The sequence below is a fragment of the Benincasa hispida genome, chromosome 3, assembly GCF_027475165.1.
Source record: "Benincasa hispida cultivar pf3 chromosome 3, pf3_genome.v1.1, whole genome shotgun sequence".
NCBI classification, from domain to species: domain Eukaryota; kingdom Viridiplantae; phylum Streptophyta; class Magnoliopsida; order Cucurbitales; family Cucurbitaceae; genus Benincasa; species Benincasa hispida.
The window spans coordinates 67,812,784-67,831,914 of NC_143480.1; the positions used below are offsets into that span (position 1 = coordinate 67,812,784).

Here is a 19,131-nt window from a genome sequence, read left to right on the forward strand (position 1 = left end):
CTCTGTATTTTTGCACTCCCTGATGTAAAGAGAAATCCTAACTCCCCCTTCTTTCTGTAGTACTTTGGCTTTGATACTCTGTAATCTGTCATCTTGTTCCACCTCCCTTTGGATGACTGCTATGTCTATCAATGTAAGGGCAGTTAAGTTTGCGAGATGGACATTGGATTCTACCCGTGACAACGCATCTGCTGCTCCATTTTCTTGTTCCAACCAGTAAATCATTTCAAAATCATACCCAAGCAACTTTGCAACCCACTTCTGATGCTGTGGTTGTATGGTTCTCTGTTCCAATAGAAATTTCAATGCCTTTTGATTTGTTGTTATCAGGAGATTGTAACATTCAAAATTAGATTCCTATCAGAATCTTAAAGAGGATGAGATCTCCAAATGGACTCCTCTCACTAGCATCATCCCTAGTATTGAACTCACTAAGAGGGTTGACAAATGGCTTTGGAAGCTTGAAACAAATGGCCTCTTCTCCATATAATCCCTCTATCTCTCAACTCACTTTTGGGAACCATTTCTTCATTCAGAAAGTCATACAACCAAACATGGAAGTTCCCTCGTCCTAAAAGGATTAAATTCCTTCTTTGGGAAATTTCACACTCTTGCCTTGACATGGTGGACAGGCTTGAAAAGATGTCCTTGGCTCTACATTTCTCCATCATTGTGCTGCCTTTGCAAGAACACTGCAGAATCACAAGATTGTTTTTTTTTTTTTTCCCGTTGTCCTTTTGTTCCCAAGATTTGGACTGCCCTATTTTCTGCTTTTGGTTGGTATGTTGCTCCCCCCCACCCCCCTCTTTGGCCTCTCTTGATTCAACATGTTGCTCACAAATAACCCTTTCAAAGCTACCAAGGCTCAATTATGGTCAAGCATGATAAGGGTTTATTTTAGGAAAGATATGGGAGGAGAGAAACAACATAATTTTTTAAGAATATCTTGAGTTAGCTGTTTTCCATGCTCTTTTTTGGTGTAAAATTTACAACCCATACAAGTGCAAATTTAAATTCCTTGTTGCAAATTGGAGAAATCTTTTGTAGTACCTTGTAAATGGGATCCTTTTGTATTTCTTTGGATATTTCATTCAATCAATGAAATTGTTTCTTACCAAAAATAATAATAATCAGGCTCCCACTGCAGTACTGACTTAGAAGGAGGCAGGCTCTGGGGTGGTGGAAAGCCAAAACAAATTCAGAGTTTATCTAAAACAAGAAACACGACTTTTATTGAATTAATGAAAAGAGACTATGGATATCCTTGACTGACACATGGCTAAACGAAGTTCAGATCACGTTCTAATCATGTCTATTGGAAGTGGGCATAATGCAGGTCTTGCACTACCAAGTACTAAGTCCGATCAAGGTCTGATTCTTCTTGCAAAAAATTGGGCAATGATGATAAATGACATAGTATGGTTGCAAGTTTCAACATCATCTATCTACTTTTAGTACCAAAAAACATCAACACAAACAACATAACTAAACAAAATTTTCCTTAATCACAAAGGATAATATGCTAGGAAATATCTATCAAATTCTAAATATAACTGAGTCCTGAGAAAATAACACATAAAATTGAGTGGCAATATTACTATTTTTGAGGAGATAAGCTAAAAAAGGAAAGCTCCCGACTGATGCAATCAAGGCCACACTTTCTTGAGGAAAGGAAAAGAATTTTCTTTTGGAACAAAAGGAAAGAAATAGAATTGTTAAGATAGATCAGAAGCCAAGGCTTCAATTTAGCTGAACAATCTAACAGATAACAGAATATTCTCCTGATCTCAGTTGTTGGAGACCGGAAATAAATATTGTAACATTGTCTTCTTTTAGTAGGATTGCTTGCAACTTGTCCTTGTACATATCATAATCAAAATCAATTTCTTAAGAAAAGGTAATCCATCCAAATAGTTAAGAAGGCCACACACCAAATTCGACAGGATATTGTCCTTATCAATGTAGTAAGCAGCATAACTGAGAAATGAAAAAGTACAGAGGGATCCATGGAAACATACAGTTAAAAATCCACTGAAGCTATATTGCATTGTTGGTATATTAGTTACACCCAGTTCCAAGTCATTGAGATACGGACCATTCATGTCCATGATGGATCTAACATTAGGAAATCCTGAGAAAGCCCAAGTATGATTCAGACGAATGCTATAATCAAATAACTTTGGACCTTGCTCATGGAATACCACGGCTCCTTTAATTTTGGGATTTGAACAGTTCATGTTCCTGAATAAAGAATGAAATGATTTGATTATTGTAAACGCTAATATAACAATCATATGTCACCAAGTATGCAGCCCTTAAAAGGCAGTTTTATATAGATATTAACGGGAATTTCATTTCCATCATCATTTTAGCTTGACATTGAAAAATGCTTATTACAGACTTATGCATGGGAACTATCTCCAACAAGGGAACACATTTTAAGTAAAGACCTTAGTACAAATAAAGTCCAAGCTGAACCAAACATAAATAATATTCTAGGAAAAAGAAGTTCTATTTTTTATAAACAAGACAAGTTCAATCATGACTGTTTGGAAGAAGCTGTTACTCAAGCTTTATTACCGGAATTGCAAAAAAACTCTCTAAAGCCAGTTCACCCTTCACTGGAGGTCAACTATATTCCCAAGTCTGGGATATGCAACAGTTGAGCTCTATTAGTTCTCCTAAACAAGATGTCTTGAATGATGACTCGATGGTAAGTGTTAGTAGTGAAGAGCTTGATTTTAATTTGATGGGAAAAAAAAGGTTGAGAAAAGTCTAACTGGGAATTATGGGGAAGAGCTTAATGGTTTGTTGAGCTGCAGCCGTAAGGGAGTCTAGCAACGCAGCTCAAGCAAGGTTCACTCCACTTTCTTCATCTCAAATCCCTTCCAAATTTCTTCTCTGATTGAATTCTGCAGTTTACAACTCTGTAAAGTCTCCAATCACCATTCTCCTTTGGTTAGGTGATTGTTCGTATGATCAGATTAGAATTTTTCATGGTCCTTTGCGGAGGGTTGTGGAAAGGCAAATGGTCTCCTCGTTATGTAGATTGAATGTTACTGGAATTGTTGGAGTATTTGTTTCGGCTGCAATATTAATTAAGGCTGTTGGGTTTCTGTCTCTTTTCAAGGAACTCTTTCAACACCATTTTTTTTTTTTTTTTTTTTGGGTGGAAGAATTCTCTATTTTCAAGGCATTCCAAGAAGTTCTTTCGGCTGCATTAACTAATTGGAGTTTTTCTCTCCTGCATTTCGACAACATCTATTGAAGTTTTGTTTTCAAGAATGGATAGCTCATCTATATGAAGAATTGGACTGAATTCAAAAGGAGAAGCTTCCGTGCGTAATAAAGTACCCCAAGTGGAAGATTGAAAATTTTCAGCAACTCTTGTCAAAGCTTTCTGACCTCTACTTTAAATTCTATGGGCAACTCGATGTTATTTCTCTTACTTAATAGGAGTGGCCTTTTCTCAAAGCTGTCAAAGTTGGTGGATGGTCTCTCACTTCTCCAAGTTCCTTTGGTCTACTGTCTCCTATTTTGGCCTCATCACATGGTTGTTGGTTTTCTTAGTTGCAGATTTAGTGAACCAAACATAAATAATAAGAAAAAGGAAAACCAAGACAAAAAGACTTGCTGAAAGAATGAAATGATTTGGGCTGGTGTTTCTGTTTCAAACTTTTGGAATTTCTGCCTAAATGCCCAATCAGATCGATGATTGGCTTTCTTTGTTTTTCTTTTCCTTTCATAAAAACAACTTTCATCATGAATCGATGATGGGCTTTCTGAAGTGTTTTATGGTTGGAGTTTTTTTTTTTTTTTTTTTTGAACCAGAAATAATCCACTTCATTAAGATAATGAAAGATGTTACAAGTGACAAGGAAACAAACAAAAAGTGCACTACAAACAAGCACTCTAAAAAGTACAAGATGGATCAGCAAATGCACTAGGACATCTCAACTAGGTTGACACCTCCTTAGCATTCTCATCATCTCCAAGAAAAACTAGAATCCAAAACTAAGAACAAAATGAAGGGGACCTTGCAAAAGACAAGGCATACAGCCCAATGGTTATCTGAAAGTTAAACTGAGAATAATAACCACTAATATGTTGTTACAAAATCAAGAGAGCGGGAAAATAAAAGCTTTCCAATTGAGGTTGATGTCTTGTAAAGAGAAGTCTTGAAAAACTTTGGACAGCGAGCACGAGGAGGAGGCGTTGATGTGGGCGATATCGAACTTAGCCGAACTAGAAGAGGCTTTATCTTGAAATACTCTTTGATTTCTTTCAAACCAAATTTCTGATAATAAAGCTTTAACTGCGTTGGTCCAAAGTAGTTTAGGCTTCTTCTTCAGACGTGGCCCGATTAAGAGTTGAAGCACATTAGCCTTAAAGTCATTATAAGAACCCAACTGACATTAAAGCATTTGAAAAGAGATGTCCAACAAAATTCTGCAAAAACACACTGGAAGAACAAATGCAAGAGAGATTCTGAGTTTACCCAACAAAGAGTGCAACCCTGTGGAGAAATATAGTGTGTAGGTAACTTCCTTTGGAGGATGTCTGCACTATTAAGAGAGCCATTCAGCATGATCCAAATCAGAATATTTACCCTTCTAAGGCTCTTAGACTTCTATAATGCTGATTCTAGTGACTGACCAATTGGAGAGGAGAAAGATAGATGCTTTACAAGAGACTTGATTGAGTAAACCCCATTTGGTTCTAAAGACCACCGTCTTTTATCTGAAATTGAATTAAGTTTACAGTGATTGAGTTTTCCAGACAAAATCTGGAAGTTTTCTGCCTCTTCATCCTTTAACAGTCTTCTAAAGTGAAAAGTCCAAGATGTTGAAATCTCATCCCAATAATCTTGTAATAAACCTTCGGGTTTGGTGGAGATAGCGAAAAGATTAGGGAATGAGATTTTTAGAGGAACCAAATCCAACCAAGGATCTCTCCAAAAGCTTATTCTTTCACCATTACCAACCTTAAAGGCTGCCAAGGAATCCACTTTTAATCAAAATCTTGAAATATTAATCCATGGGCTTCTAAGGCTGCTGGAAGATTTACCATTGGTATGCCAACCAAACTTACTTCTTCCATGAATGCTTATAATAACTTTTCTCCAAAGTGAGTTGACCTCAAAGAAAAACCTCCACCCCCATTTTGCTAAAAGGCCCTGATTTTTTAGTTTCAAGCCCCCAATGCCGAGTCCACCATCTTCTTGGGACCGTGAAGCTATGCTCCATTTAACCAGATGATTTATTTTGCTTCCGGAATGTCCTTCCCAAAAAAATTCCTCAATGTTCTTTCTAGAGATTGAATCACCTTTTCTGGCATCTGAAAAAGTGATATAGTAATTTGGTATATGAGAAAGAACTGACTTACAAAGGGTGGCACGACCTCCTCTTGAGAGGTTGTATCTCTTCCATTTGTCCAATTTGCTTTGTACTTTGTCGATCACTGGTTGCCAAAAAGCTAGTTGTTTAGGATATCCCCCTAGAGGAAGGCCGAGGTACATAAATGGGAGGTGGACAGCCTTGCAATTTAAGAGGGTTGCTTCTGATTGTAACTTGAGATGGACTATATTGATGCCACATAAAGCTGATTTTTCCTAATTTACCTTCAGCCCCAAACACCACTCAAATAATTCAAGTATTTTCTTTAGGTTGTTGAGTTTTCCTTTTTCTTGAAACTGGGCTGACTAGTAGGAATAAGAAAGGAGAAAGAGGGTCACCTTGCCTTAATCCTCTTGAAGCTTGAATTCTGCCACGAGGTCTTCTATTTATGAAGATTGAGAATTTTGTGTTAGAAATACAGCCCATCATCCACATAATCCATCTTGAGTCAAAGTTCTTCTCGACCAGAATTTTTTCAAGAAACTCCCAATCCACCCTATCGAAGGCCTTTTCTAAATCAATTTTTAGAATCCATCCTTTTTTCCCTTGGAACGGTAGTCTTCAACCACTTCATTTGCAATAAGAATGGGGTCTAAAATTTGTCTTCCTTCGATAAAAGCACTTTGAGAAGCCTCTATTATACTTGGCATTACTTTTTTCAGTCTTTCCGCTAATACTTTAGCTACTAATTTGTAAGACAAAGTTGTTAGGCTTATTGGCCTGAAATCACATACCCGAGTAGCATTCTTTTTCTTCTGAATAAGGCTGATGAAGTTTTCTTTTATGCATGAATTTAACTTTCCATTATTGTAGAAGTCTTCAAAAAGTTCTAGGTATTTATCCTTGACGAAATCCCAAAATTTGAGAAGGAATTCAGCTGTAAAACCATCCAGACCAGGGTCCTTGTTTTTACCTAATAGATTTAAGGCAGATTTGATCTCTACTAAAGAGAACCTTGTTGTCAACTTTGCATTATCGGCAGTGGAAACTTTGGACCATTTCAGGTTGAGAGGCACTGTTCTTTGGCCTGGAAATTTGGTATATAAAGTGGAGTAGAAATCTAAGATGAGGTCTTCAATCTCTTTGAAAGAATTGATTGGTACTCCTTGATCATTGATGAGCTCAGAAATCAAATTCCTTCTTTTTTTTGCATCCAGAAATCTATGAAAGAATTTTGTATTTTCATCCCCTAAACTTAACTAAGCTTGCTTTTTTGTCTTAGATTTCTTTCATCTATTCTATAATGGGGAAAAAGTTCAGCCGTCAACACATTTCTCAAACTTCTGTTTAAACCTGTTAAGCCATAAGCTTCTACTTGTTGATCAATTTCCTCTAATTTTCTTAATAGCATTTTCTCATTTGATTTTCTTGCTTTCTCAAATTCTACATGCCAAGCTTTAAGGGCTGTTTTTACTTTTCTTAACTTCATAGATATGACAAATCCAGCAATTGCTGAACATCCGCTGTTAACGTGTCTTTAACAATTTTACAACTTTCTACTATGGATAACTAGCTGTTATAAAATCTGAAAGGAGATGGCCCCCATTCAAAGGAACCAGCTTCAAGAAGGATTGGAAAGTGATCTGAACATGTTCTTGCCATTCTTACAACTCTAGTATTTGCAAAGATATCATCCCAAGTGTTTGATACCAGAAATCTATCAAGAAGTGAAGAAGAAGCTGGAGGACCATCTCTTGATCAAGTAAATTGGCCATTTCCAAGGGGGATTTCCAGTAATTTTGCTGAATCAATAAATTTATTAAACTTCTTCATCCCTTTTGTTAGTCTCCCGGTTGGATTTCTTTCTTGAATCTTTCTAGTGATGTTGAAATCTCCTCCAATGCACCAAGACTCACAACAATACCTTGAAAGTGAATATAATTCCAACCAAATGTGCTTTCTTTCTTTGTAATCCGTAGGACCATAAACATTTGTGACCCAAGCTGTCTTCTTGCATAATGAGATGCATTTAATTGATAAAGAGTAGCCTCCCTTAAGAATCTCTGTCACAGTGATCTTACTTTCATCCCACATGATTAACAAGCCTCCTAAATGACCTTGTGCTTCCACATATTCCCACCCTATATCTTTAGAACTCCAAATTTCTTTTATGAATCTGCTGTCAAAAGACTTTTTCTTGGTTTCTTGGATCATGACCAAGTCCGGATTTACTTTTCTGATATTTCTTCTTACTGCCAATCTTTTGGAAGCATCATTCAAACCTCTAGTATTCCATGACATGATTTTCATATTGAGTTCTTATAATTAACCCAAAATCAATCCGCTATCCTCTACCAATTTAATCAGGTTACTTGGAATTTCTTCTTTTTTAATGGGCTTGATGCAAGAATTGATGAAACTAATTGTGCTGAAGTTTTCTTCAGGTTGGAACAAATAGTGCAAGTCTTGTTGCTGTTCATAATCAAGGTATTCTTCTTCCTGGAGGAGGTCATAGACTAAGCTGCCATTCTCCTCACTACTAATGCTGAGTAGGGAGTCTTCATCTGAGTCATAACCTTTGGAAAAATCCGTTGGAGGGTCGGATAAGCCTCTAATAAAGGCTACTTGTGAGTTTAGGACTTTGAAATCTTTGAAGGAGGGGTGAGATACTGACCTGGAAGAGGAGACGGAAGGTAATTGAACCTTGATGCAATAGCTTTCTAAAATGTCTGCATTCAACAAGGCAGTCCAGCCGTTTTGGAAAGAAGTTTTCTTTCTTATGAAGTGTTTTCGAAAAGGTTTTAGGATGGAAACCTTGCTTGTATTTTTTGGATTAATTCCAGGTAAGGTATGGGGAGAGGAAAGGCCACCTAAAGAATCTTTTTTCAATGATTCGTAGGTGTGAAAAGGAAAGGCAAAACTTGTCGATTGGCCTTCTGTATGGGCTGGAAGATCAACTGCCAGCTTGGAAACCAATAATTCCTCACACGGAGTGGCTGCATCCTTCAGATGGGTTTTTTGTTTGTCCATTAATAAAAATTCTCCTTGCTTTAATGAAATAGACTGTTGGACTTCCTCAAAGGATATATTTGAAATGGGGGTTGTTGGTATTTCGAGTGAGGAAATTAAAGGGGTCATTGGTAGTGTAGAAACCGTTGGACTTCCTTTGAAATGAGTTGGATTTACTACACCTTCTCTCTTCAATAAATGATACTCCTTCTCTCCTCTTAATGGCTCCACTTCTTTCTCTTTCTTGTTGTTCACACTAAACCGGTTAGGGATAGATCTGGATTGAACTTCACCAATGATAGCTTCCGATGGGCTGACTACTCCTCCATCTATCTGAAAAGTCACCGGATTCAACTTATCTATCTGAAAAGTCTCCTTTTCAGACTGTTTAACTTCCTTCATCACTGTTTGGGGCAAAATTCCCTTTGAAAACAGGGGATTTCTGGAAAAATTCAAATGATTGACTGCTACCATTGCTTACCCTCATTAGAATCACATAATCCTTCATCTATCAATACTTGATTAAATCTAGCCTTGTCTACCGGATTTGAGAGATTCTTTTTATTAAAAAACCTCTTGGCCTTCTTTGGAGGGTTTAAAAATTCAATATCACCAAAATGAAGGAAGATGCTTCCCCTGTTTTCATCTGGAATTTCTAGAGTTGCTGGTATAAATCCACATAAATTTTCCTTAACTTGAATTCTAGCTTCTGCCACATTTAACAGGTTTAAAGTTTCTATGGCAATTGCTTCTAATCCACCAAAATAAGCACCAATTGCTTCAAATATTTGCTTGCACCAAAATTCTAATGATAGATTTTTAATTGAAATCCATCCTCCATAGCCTTTAACTACCCTTGGCCGGCTGTGTAATTTAGTGTTCCACCTTTCAATCTTTAGGTGAAGATGTCCTATTCTTTGCCACACCCCTGGATGTTCAATCAAGTCTTCTAAATTCCCCTTTTCCAGCTTTAATAGGGCTGATTCTGCTAAAAGGGGATTGATGAGAATTTTAGACTTAGACCACTGTCTTAGTACCTCTGAAACTTCCTTCCAATCATTGAATTCACAAAAACGGCTGACTACCTACAGTTTGCTGAAGTCTTCTTTGAGGATATCCTGATGTTTTTGGACCCAAAAGATTGATTTGCTCTGTTTTTTTATGTTCTGAGGGTGCAGGGGACTCGGTTTTTCTAGAAAAACAAACTTAATCGATCTTCCCCTTACTATGTCAGCATAGGAGCTTGGGGCTGAGTGAGGGTTCTTTTCTATCTATTCAACTTCAGAGAGGGATAAAGCATCATTTAGCAAGGTAAGGAAGGAATACCAACCTGAATTAAGAGTTCTTGATGGAATGTGAATGAAAAATCGTCCTCCAACTATAGGCCACACTGCACATCTTAATACCAGTTTGAGTAGCTTCTGATTTTAGAAATCTTGGTTACGCCAAAAGCGTCTTGCCCGCTTTTGACAAAGAAGCTAGATGTTGGAAGTTTCGAAAGAGATGTTCTTCACAAACCAAAGTGGTTGTGATTTTGACAAGGAAATTTGCTTTTTGGCTTCCACATCTTCTATGATTACTGAACCAGCTTGGATGAGGGCACAGAAGTGGCTGTCCTTAATCTTACAGTTGATAACTTCGACAGCTAAGTTAGGCTTGGAGGAGAGGGTAAATGGACAGGCCATGAGAGATAGATTAGCCGAGGGTTGTAGGTGAGGGTTGAGGTTGGTGGGAATAGGCAAAGTTGGTCGGAGATGGGGGGACGGCGGGGAGTTAGGTCGGAAAAGGGTGCCGGAGATGGAGGGAGGGCGGGGAGTTAGGTCGGAATAGGGTGCCAAAGGGAGGAAAGAAGAGAGGGGAGAGAGAAGAGAGGAGAGAGCACTTTTTTAATTTATGATGCTTCAGGTTTTCAAAGGGTTACCAGCTGTTTTTCCTTTTATGGTTGGAGTTTGAAACATAAAGCTAGAGTCCTTTGCGGCTATGCTATCCGGGCATTTCTTTGGGTGTGTTGGCTTGAAAGAAACAAAAGGTTTTTTTTTTTTTTGAAACGGAAACAAAAACTTTTTATTGATATAATGAAAAGAGACTAAGGTTATCTGAAGATAGTTTTCTGATTTTATTTCTATTTGCGGAAACTTTCAGCTTATTGCCTCATGGTGGGCTCGTAGTTATAATCAATTCTGTTGTAACTATCCAATTGCATTGATTGACAACCATTGGTTAAATTGTTTTTGTAATTAGATCCTTGAGAGAAGGTTCTCCCTTCCCCCTGCCCCAAGGAGTTGTTTGGAAGGTTGGAATGTAATTAGGATTATTGGAACTAGAGGGGTGTTGGAATGTGTAAGGAATCAAGGACGGAACAGAAATGTGATCGTGAAACGTGAAAACGGTAGGAAAGAGGGTTGGGTTAAAAACTGTCGGAACGGAATGAGTTTAATATTATAAATTAGGCCCAAAACATTCAATCCAAACATGAGTTTCAAATTACATTACAATCCGAACTTAGGAGCCCCAAACAGCCCCTAAGTCGTTTGTCCCCTATTTTTGTCTAGTGAATATATGTCTCTTAAAAAAAGGACTAAACCACAAAGCATTACCTCTAAAAGAAAATGTCATAACCACGAAGACATCACGAAGGAATTCCATAATCTCAAGTTGCCTGTGTCATCCTATCCATCAACCTCAACACCACCTCCCACTTAGTCAAATGAGTTCCTAAGATCCAACCTCAACACCACCTCCCACTTAGTCAAATGAGTTCTTAAGATCTGTCGAACCGTCGTTTTTTATGATTATGAATAGAAATGGGGATCCTAAACAAAAATAATTGTTGTTCAAAAAATGAGCCGAGGACTACTAATCTCATTGGATAAAGTAAGAGAGGAGGGATTTTGATGTAATGCACCAATTGCTATCAAGCTTCCAAATTCTTTGACATAAGCTAACTAATCATGATTAAATAAAACATTCATTCTTGAATGAATTTACTAGATCTGTATCAGCAAGCTTTTGATATTACCCACATTGACAACCAACCTGCCTAAACCATTAAAACTTTTTAATTTAACCTATTCAAGCTCCACTAGACTTGAAGTCCAGTGAACCATGCTTAAAAAGTCCCACTGTAACAGCTAAGGTTCTTCTCTAGACAACCTCTTCCTTGACTAAGCTACTGCGGTTGCTATGAGAATTTAAAGGGCCAGGAATTTTAATTTCTAATTTTGTTGGCATGGGTTCAATGGCTTGAAATTTTACTATTTTAGTGCATAACTTTAAGTAGAACTGTAAATTTGATTTAAAAGATGTCTCGTCTATAAAAGAAATCATAATTGCATCATTTTCCTTCTTGTGCTTTTCTTTTTTATATTGAAAACTTTAATCTCTTATCAAATATATATAAATATTTAAATACTTACTTAGCTAAATTGCAGTTTCCATATAGATCAGAACGAATGTAGGTTTCCAGCTCTTGTTCATCTTTGTAAACTCTAGTAACTACCTGCCAGCACAAGGTGGTATACATTTAGCATCTGGAAAATAAGCAATGATGGGCCCAGGTGGACTCATTGCCATATTGAACTGGCCCATCCTTAAAAATAAAATTTTGATTTTCCCGCCAATAACAAACAGAGCACTTTCACCAGCAGCTAAAAGAAAACAGATGCTTCCACCAGGTTGGAAATTCCACTTCAAAACTATCAACCTCCTTTTTGTACAGAAACAAACATTCTACTGATAAAATGAAAAAATTACAAAGAAGTATCAACAACAAATATAAGAAAAAGCAGCAAAGAACGAGGAATGGGACAGAAAACCACAAACCCAAATTATGGGATATAAGGAACCAAGCAAACCAAAAACCTTAGGCTAGAGCTACGAACAGCCAATAAGCCTGGCAGGGTAATACTGGCCAACGTAAACAAACATTTGACAATCTAAAGATGACTAAGCAAAAGATAAACACTGAACTGTAACATATACTCCAAGGAAAACAAAAACTACGCTCTATTTCTAAAAAATAAGAATACACAGTTAATGAGATAATTTCTAGAAACAGTCCTCATAAAAATAACGGGAAAGCAGAAAATAACATAGTGTAACAGAGTGAGGCATCCGATAATTTCATTGCAAGACTTAGTCAAAGAGCTTGAATTGCCAATATCACCGTCGATGGCCATATGGGCACTCAATTTAAGCAGAGTACAACTTACCACCCACCAATGGGCAAACTAAAGTCTCTATTTGGGGAATTGAAAGTTACTTATGTTGCTGACAATGTCTACCATGAAATAGTGGGTAAAATGGCTTCCTTCAGCCAAGTTTAACTACAATATTTCCTATCGTACTTCCACTAGCTTCAGCTCCTTCAAAGATCACTATGGAGAAAAGCATTTTTAATGGCAAGCTAATGCAAAGGCTAACCTTGAGAAGTTGTCATGAAAATGAATAACTTAACTGAAATTAATTTAGAAACCGGAGAACACATATCAGAATAAACAATTTTATACATCTATGCATAGCCTTTTGCAGTAAGGCGCACTTTTAGTCCAGAAATTGATCCATCAGGGTTGAGCTCTCTTAGCTGTCTCATTTATCTACTAGTAACCCCTCCACCGAAATGTCATTTACAAAATGCTTTGGAAGCTTCACTGCCGAAAAAGGATTAAATTCATATCGTGGGGTATCAATCACTCTTTGCCTTAATACCATGGATTGGCTGCTAGCTAGATGACCCTCCAAAGACAACCTAGATTCATCTACTTCTAATCCTCTTTTTTAGTGTAAAAATATACAACCCCTTAAAAATTTGTTAAGCCTCCAATCATACACACCTATTAGAGGAAGGGTAGAAGAGGAATTACACCAAAGATTGTGGAAGGAGGAAATAACCGGGTGATACAAGGGGGACCACTAAGCTGGGTTATAAACAGAAAGGAGGGAGGCTGGGGGGAGACATGGATCATTTTGGGAAAAGCTATAACAGCTTTTGTAGGAGAGATTTCTAGCCCTCTCGAATTGGCTAGTTTAGGATTCTCTTGCTCTTATTATTGTCCTTCTTTTCTTCCATTTTTTGCGCTCTTTGTTTCAGTGTAAGCTTTTGATTATTCTCTAATATTAATACACTTTGTGGCAGAGATTGTTGCTCTGTATTGCTGGTTATTTCTGTGGTTGTTGTGTTGTTGGGTTTTACTGGGCACGAGGGTAGATACCTGACAAATTGGTATCAAAACCGTTAAAATCTTAGGACGAACAAGGCAAATGGCACAGAAGCAGATCGAGGAACAGGTAGAAGCTACCGAGAAGGAGATTGCAGGAATGAAGGGCCTGATCGTGGGCCTTTGCAAGAATGTGGAAAAGCTATCGAAAGATGTTAGAGAGAGTAGTTCGACCAAGAAGAACAAAGAATCAAGCATGACGGGCGGATCTCGAATCAAGTTGAAAGGAAAAATGGAAGAAGTGGAATCAACTCAGAATCAAGGGATCGGAGGTGCGGACAAGAGTAAATACAAACGTCTGGAGATGCCGATTTTTAATGGAGAGAATTCGAAATCATGGGTTTACAGAGCTAATATTGGAATGTTGAAAACTAAGGGAACAAAAACGGGAGCGACCAGGCAAGTAACCATTCCCGTCAAGGGAAATGCCGTGAAGAAAGACCCTCCGGTGAAACGACTGTCCGATAGTGAGTATAGGGAATGATTGGAGAAGGGGCTATGCTTTCATTGTAATGAAAAGTACTAGGTCGGCCATCATTGCAAGGTTAGGGAGAATCAGGAGATAATGTTATTTATTTCGAATGAGGACGACCTAGGGAACGAATCTGGGGGCGAAAAAGCCAAAGAAGGACCTAAATTGAATTCAGTTGAAGTAATTGAAAACGTGGAGGTCTCGTTACGATCGATGATGGGATTCTCAAAGCGGAGGACGATGAAACTGAAGGGGGTCATGGGAGAAAAAGAAGTGATCGTCTTAATCGATTGTGGGACAACTCATAACTTCACTCACCAAAATTTAGTCGATGAGATGAAGCTGGCCATAACACTCATAGGGAAGTATGGGGTAGTGATAGGAAATGGTGACGCAATACGAGGTAAGGAGGTCTGTAAATCAGTCATACTAAAACTTCAAGGATTGGTTATCACAGCTGATTTCCTTCCGATAGACCTGGGAAAGATGGATGTGGTGTAGGGAATGCAGTGGCTCTGTACCACGGGGTTTATGGGGGTTCACTAGCCATCGTTGACAATGAGTTTTACTGAGGAAAACCGAATCGTGACCTTGAGAGAAGACCCTTCTCTGACCCATTCAAAAATATCGTTGAAGGCTTTAGCTACAGTTTGGGATAAAAAAGATCAAGGAATCTTGATTGAGTTCCAGAATGCAGAGATAACAGATAATTGAGAAGTGATTGAAGAAGACAGGGATCGTGAGGAAGAGACGCTGCCAGTGATGATTCAATCTTTACTTGAGGAAAGCAAAGATATATTCGGAAACAGATCTTCCACCAAAGAGGAAGATCGATCATCAGATCATCACACAGAAAGGACAGCTCCCAATTAACGTAAGACCTTATAAATACGGGCACCACCAGAAGGAGGAGATCAAGAAACTCGTAGGTGAATGCTAAACACGAGAATTATAAGGCCAAGTCGCAGACCCTACTCGAGCTCGGTTTTATTAGTAAAGAAGAAAGTCGGATTCCAAAATCAATAGTGACAGATCGAGATAAGATTTTCCTTAGCCATTTTTGTAAGAACTATTTTCCATGATGGGGACGGTATTGAAGAGGAGCACAACATTTCATCCTCAAATGGATGGCCAGACTAAAAGAGTGAACCGATGTTTAAAGACTTATTTGAGGTGTTTTTGTAATGAGCAACCATCGAAATGGAGTAAGTGGATTCCTTGGGCTGAACTTGGGTACAACACCACCTCCCATTTTTCAATTAAATCCACTCCATATCAGGCAGTGTTTAGGAGAAAACCCCCACCATTAGTATCATACAGGGAGAAGAAAACTTCAAATGATTTGGTGCAGCAACAACGAATGGCAAAGGATACAGCTTTGAATGCCTTGAAAGAACACTTGATGGTGGCAAGGAACCGAATGAAGAAGCAAGGTGATTTGAATAGGAGAAAATTACAATTTGAAGTGGGAGATTAAGTGTTTTTGAAACTCTGACTCTGTCAGCAACACTCATTAGCAAGGAAAGGATGTGAAAAATTAGCCCCAAAATTCTATGGTCCTTACCGTGTGTTGGAGCAAATTGAAGAGGTGGCATACAAGCTAGAATTACCACCAGAGGCAAATATGCACAACGTGTTCCATATATCTCAGTTAAAGAAGAAATTGGGTGAGCAGATCAAAGTGCAACAATATCCTCCAGCATTAAGTGAAGAGTGGGAGCAGTAGGTAGTTCCTGAATTCATTCTGGGAATACGTTGGAACAGGGAATTGACTGCAAATGAATTGTTAGTGAAATGGAAAGGATTGTCGGAGAGTGAAGCAACAAGGAACAGTTTCCTCAGCTCCACCTTAGGGACAAGGTGAATTTCGAGGAGGGCGTATTGTTAAGCCTCCAATCATACACACCTATAAGAGGAAGGGTAGAAGAGGAATTACACCAAAGATTGTGGGAGGAGGAAATAACTGTGAGGAAAGAGGTGATACAAGGGGGGACCACTGGTCTATGAACAGCAAGGAGGGAGGTTGGGGGGAGGCATGGATCATTTTGGGAAAAGCTACAACAACTTTTGAAGGAGAGATTTCTAGCCCTCTCGAATTGGCTAGTTCAGGATTCTCTTACTCTTATTATTGTCCTTTTTTTTCCATTTTTTGTGCTCTTTGTTTCAGTGTAAGCTTTTGATTATTCTCTTATATTAATAGACTTTGTAGCAGAGATTGTTGCTCTGTATTGTTGGTTATTTCTATGGTTGTTGTGTTGGGTTTTAATGAGCACAGGGGTAGATACCTAACAAAATCAAAGCTTAAATTATCTTGTCGCAAATTGGAACCAACTATTCTACTCCCTTTCATAGGGCTCTTTTGTATATACATTTGACTATTTCATTCATGATTTATGAATGAAATTGTTTTTATCCCAAAAAAAAAAATGTCAGCTACTCAAACCAAGGTATCACACCAATCCATTTTACAACCTATATTTTCTAAGATAATGATTCCTTTCCGGAAAGAATTTGAGAAAGGGGGTTGACCTGTTATGGGCAATGATCTTTCTAATACATGGAGATTTTTACATTGATATGTTGAAATTTTCAATACAAAAATTACATTCCCCCATTATGAATGGACAAAATGCAACCTCAATTGGAATTAATTACAAAATAAATAAGGAAAGGAACGCTAAGAAAAACATTCAAAACTCCCAAATGGTGGGGGGTGATTAAGAAGACTGTAATGAAGAAAACATTGTAGCATGCCACAAGGGAATAGAGGTTGTTAGTCAACAAATAAACTTTTAGATCTGATTCAAACTACCAAGAAAACAAGATCAATTAGTTTGTTATCTTTCACTTGGAAAATGAAAGAGTGAATCGCGTAACTTTAATTGTGTTTCAGAAAGGGTCTATGATATATATGTTTCACGACAATATTTGGTGTATTCCTTTAACTATATATTGAGGACACAGCCATAAAAATATTTACTTGATGGTCAAACAAAAAACAAAAAACCACCAGGATGCAGCTTGAGTCCTACTCCAATTCATCTTTATATGAATTGAATTAGATTACAAGGTAGGCACAGACATGTACCTTTAAAAGAGGAAATTTTATTGACATCAAATGTAGCATGGTCTTTGTCTCGACTGTATCTGGTGCAAAAGCCAAATATTCTCCATGTTTCTTCAGTGACTCCAGAACTTCTTGGAAACTCGGGGATATACCTTTGCCAACTTCTACAAACATTCCTTTCTCTATATGCCTGACACCAAAAGGAATATATATATATACATATACATATACATACATATACAAATTAGAGCAATATTTGGATGCATCTTCTTTATTTATCCCACTCCATCACACACACGAAAAAAAGAATTAAAATATTTCAAAAGAAAAAGCAATTATAATTTGTGGCCAATTTGACGGGATGCACAAAGAAAGGTGCAACGATGCACTAAGTATTTTTCTAAAAATTATCACCTTAAGAGGATTACATTATAAGAGAGCATCCTCAAAACTACCAAAGCTATGCAGAAAGACCTTGACATCTACGATTATTTACACACTGAGGATAGCCGTTAAAATATTTTGAAAGAGAAGCATGAAATCCAGCAAAAAGAAATAAATAATAATTTTAAAAACTAAAAAAATAAAAATAAAAAACACGATCCATGAGCATATACTACGATACAAAACTCAAGCGAACAAAACAAATACAATAAATTAACGGACCACTCATAAGTCATAAGCCAAAGAGAAGCAGTTTTTTGGAACTCACGGTTGCGGAGGATGGACTGTGTTATCAACTTGCGTCCTTACAGCTATGAGTAACAACATCACCACAGTCGGAAGTAAAATCTGCCAGAAACAGAAACAACATATTAGTCATTCAATCGTCCATTCCAGAACGGAAACAGAAACAGAACGATCGATAACAGTACAGAAGACCAAGAGAACTTCCACCGCGTAGAGAAGAATGACAGTAAGTCACAGTTCTACTAATATCGCATATCCTTGTACACTCAATAACAACAACAAACAACAAATTCCCCAGGAATTTGACAATACAGCGCTTGATACATGAAGGAGAACCACAGTAAACAAGAAAACCCTATAAAGCGACGGCGAAAGTAAAAAGATGAATAGAGAGGATAACCTCTGCGGAAGTGATGAACGGGTGGCGAATTTTGAGAAGCCAGTTCTTGCGGAGCATAACCTGGAGCTGCCTCCATGCAAGTCCCATCTCCGGTGGATCAAAGGGCGGCCCGAGGTTCTCAGAGAAGACGAAAAGGCAGAATCAGAGACATACGGAGGGAGAAAACAGAGAAAGAGAAGAGGAGAAGAAGAGAAGAAGAAAAATGAAGGCAGTTGGCGCTGGCAAGGAAGCCTCTTGGGGAGTCAACATGTTTACAATTTTTCTTTGAATTCTTTTTCTTTATTTCGGAAAATGTAATTTGCTCGAAATAGAATAGGAAAATGTCATTATTAAGTGGAATCTACACTAAATAGCCTTTTGTGACCATCAAGGGACAGAAATAGACCATGAATGACATTCATATAACTTTTTCGGAAAATATCAATTTAAAAAAGGCTTGAGAGTTAAAATCATTTGAATCTAAAATGATTAAAATCACTTCAATCGTTTTTAAAATTATTATGAAATATGTTTTAAATTATTCAAGATTGATTTTAATGATATGAAGATTGCATTTAAAATTATAAAATTAAATTTGAATGATTAAAAACATGTTTCGAAATGATTCTGAACATGAGAAAAGCGATTTTAACGTAAAACTACTCCTAAACATAAAACTATATATATATATCATTTAACTTTTAACTTTCATGTATGTATCAATTTATTTTTATTACATTTTGTTTGGATGAATATCGAGACTAATTTTCATGAGTGAATCAATTTGGACTCTCGGTTAAAAGTTTCTTTTAAAATTCTACGTGCATCAATTGTATTCGTCTTTGTTAATCCAACATTTAAAAAGTATGCACGTGTAAGAATTGATGCATTCACGGTTTTCAAAAATAATCCTAGGGTCTAATTTGATTCACTTCGACCATTTAGAACTTTAGTTGAAACAA

At 37.4% G+C, this 19,131-nt stretch overlaps 1 protein-coding gene across 4 annotated transcripts in view; it reads right to left on the reverse strand.

The window, feature by feature from the left end:
* The window catches only part of ABCA1 (ATP-binding cassette A1), an 88,184-nt gene extending 69,690 nt beyond the window's left edge, over positions 1–18,494 (reverse strand). For 2 of the 4 annotated variants that reach the window (XM_039025516.2, XM_039025515.2), the window contains exons 1-5: positions 18,191–18,494; positions 17,813–17,892; positions 17,122–17,290; positions 11,762–11,844; positions 2,019–2,241 (exon numbers count right to left, since the gene is read on the reverse strand). In XM_039025516.2, coding sequence (XP_038881444.2) covers positions 2,019–2,241; positions 11,762–11,844; positions 17,122–17,290; positions 17,813–17,892; positions 18,191–18,277 — 642 coding nt within the window. In that variant the 5' untranslated portion in view covers positions 18,278–18,494. The remainder of the gene's footprint in view (positions 1–2,018; positions 2,242–11,761; positions 11,845–17,121; positions 17,291–17,812; positions 17,893–18,190) is intronic. The other 2 variants (XM_090311800.1, XM_090311799.1) reach the window with 1 other exon arrangement.
* Between the last annotated feature and the right edge of the window lie 637 nt (positions 18,495–19,131).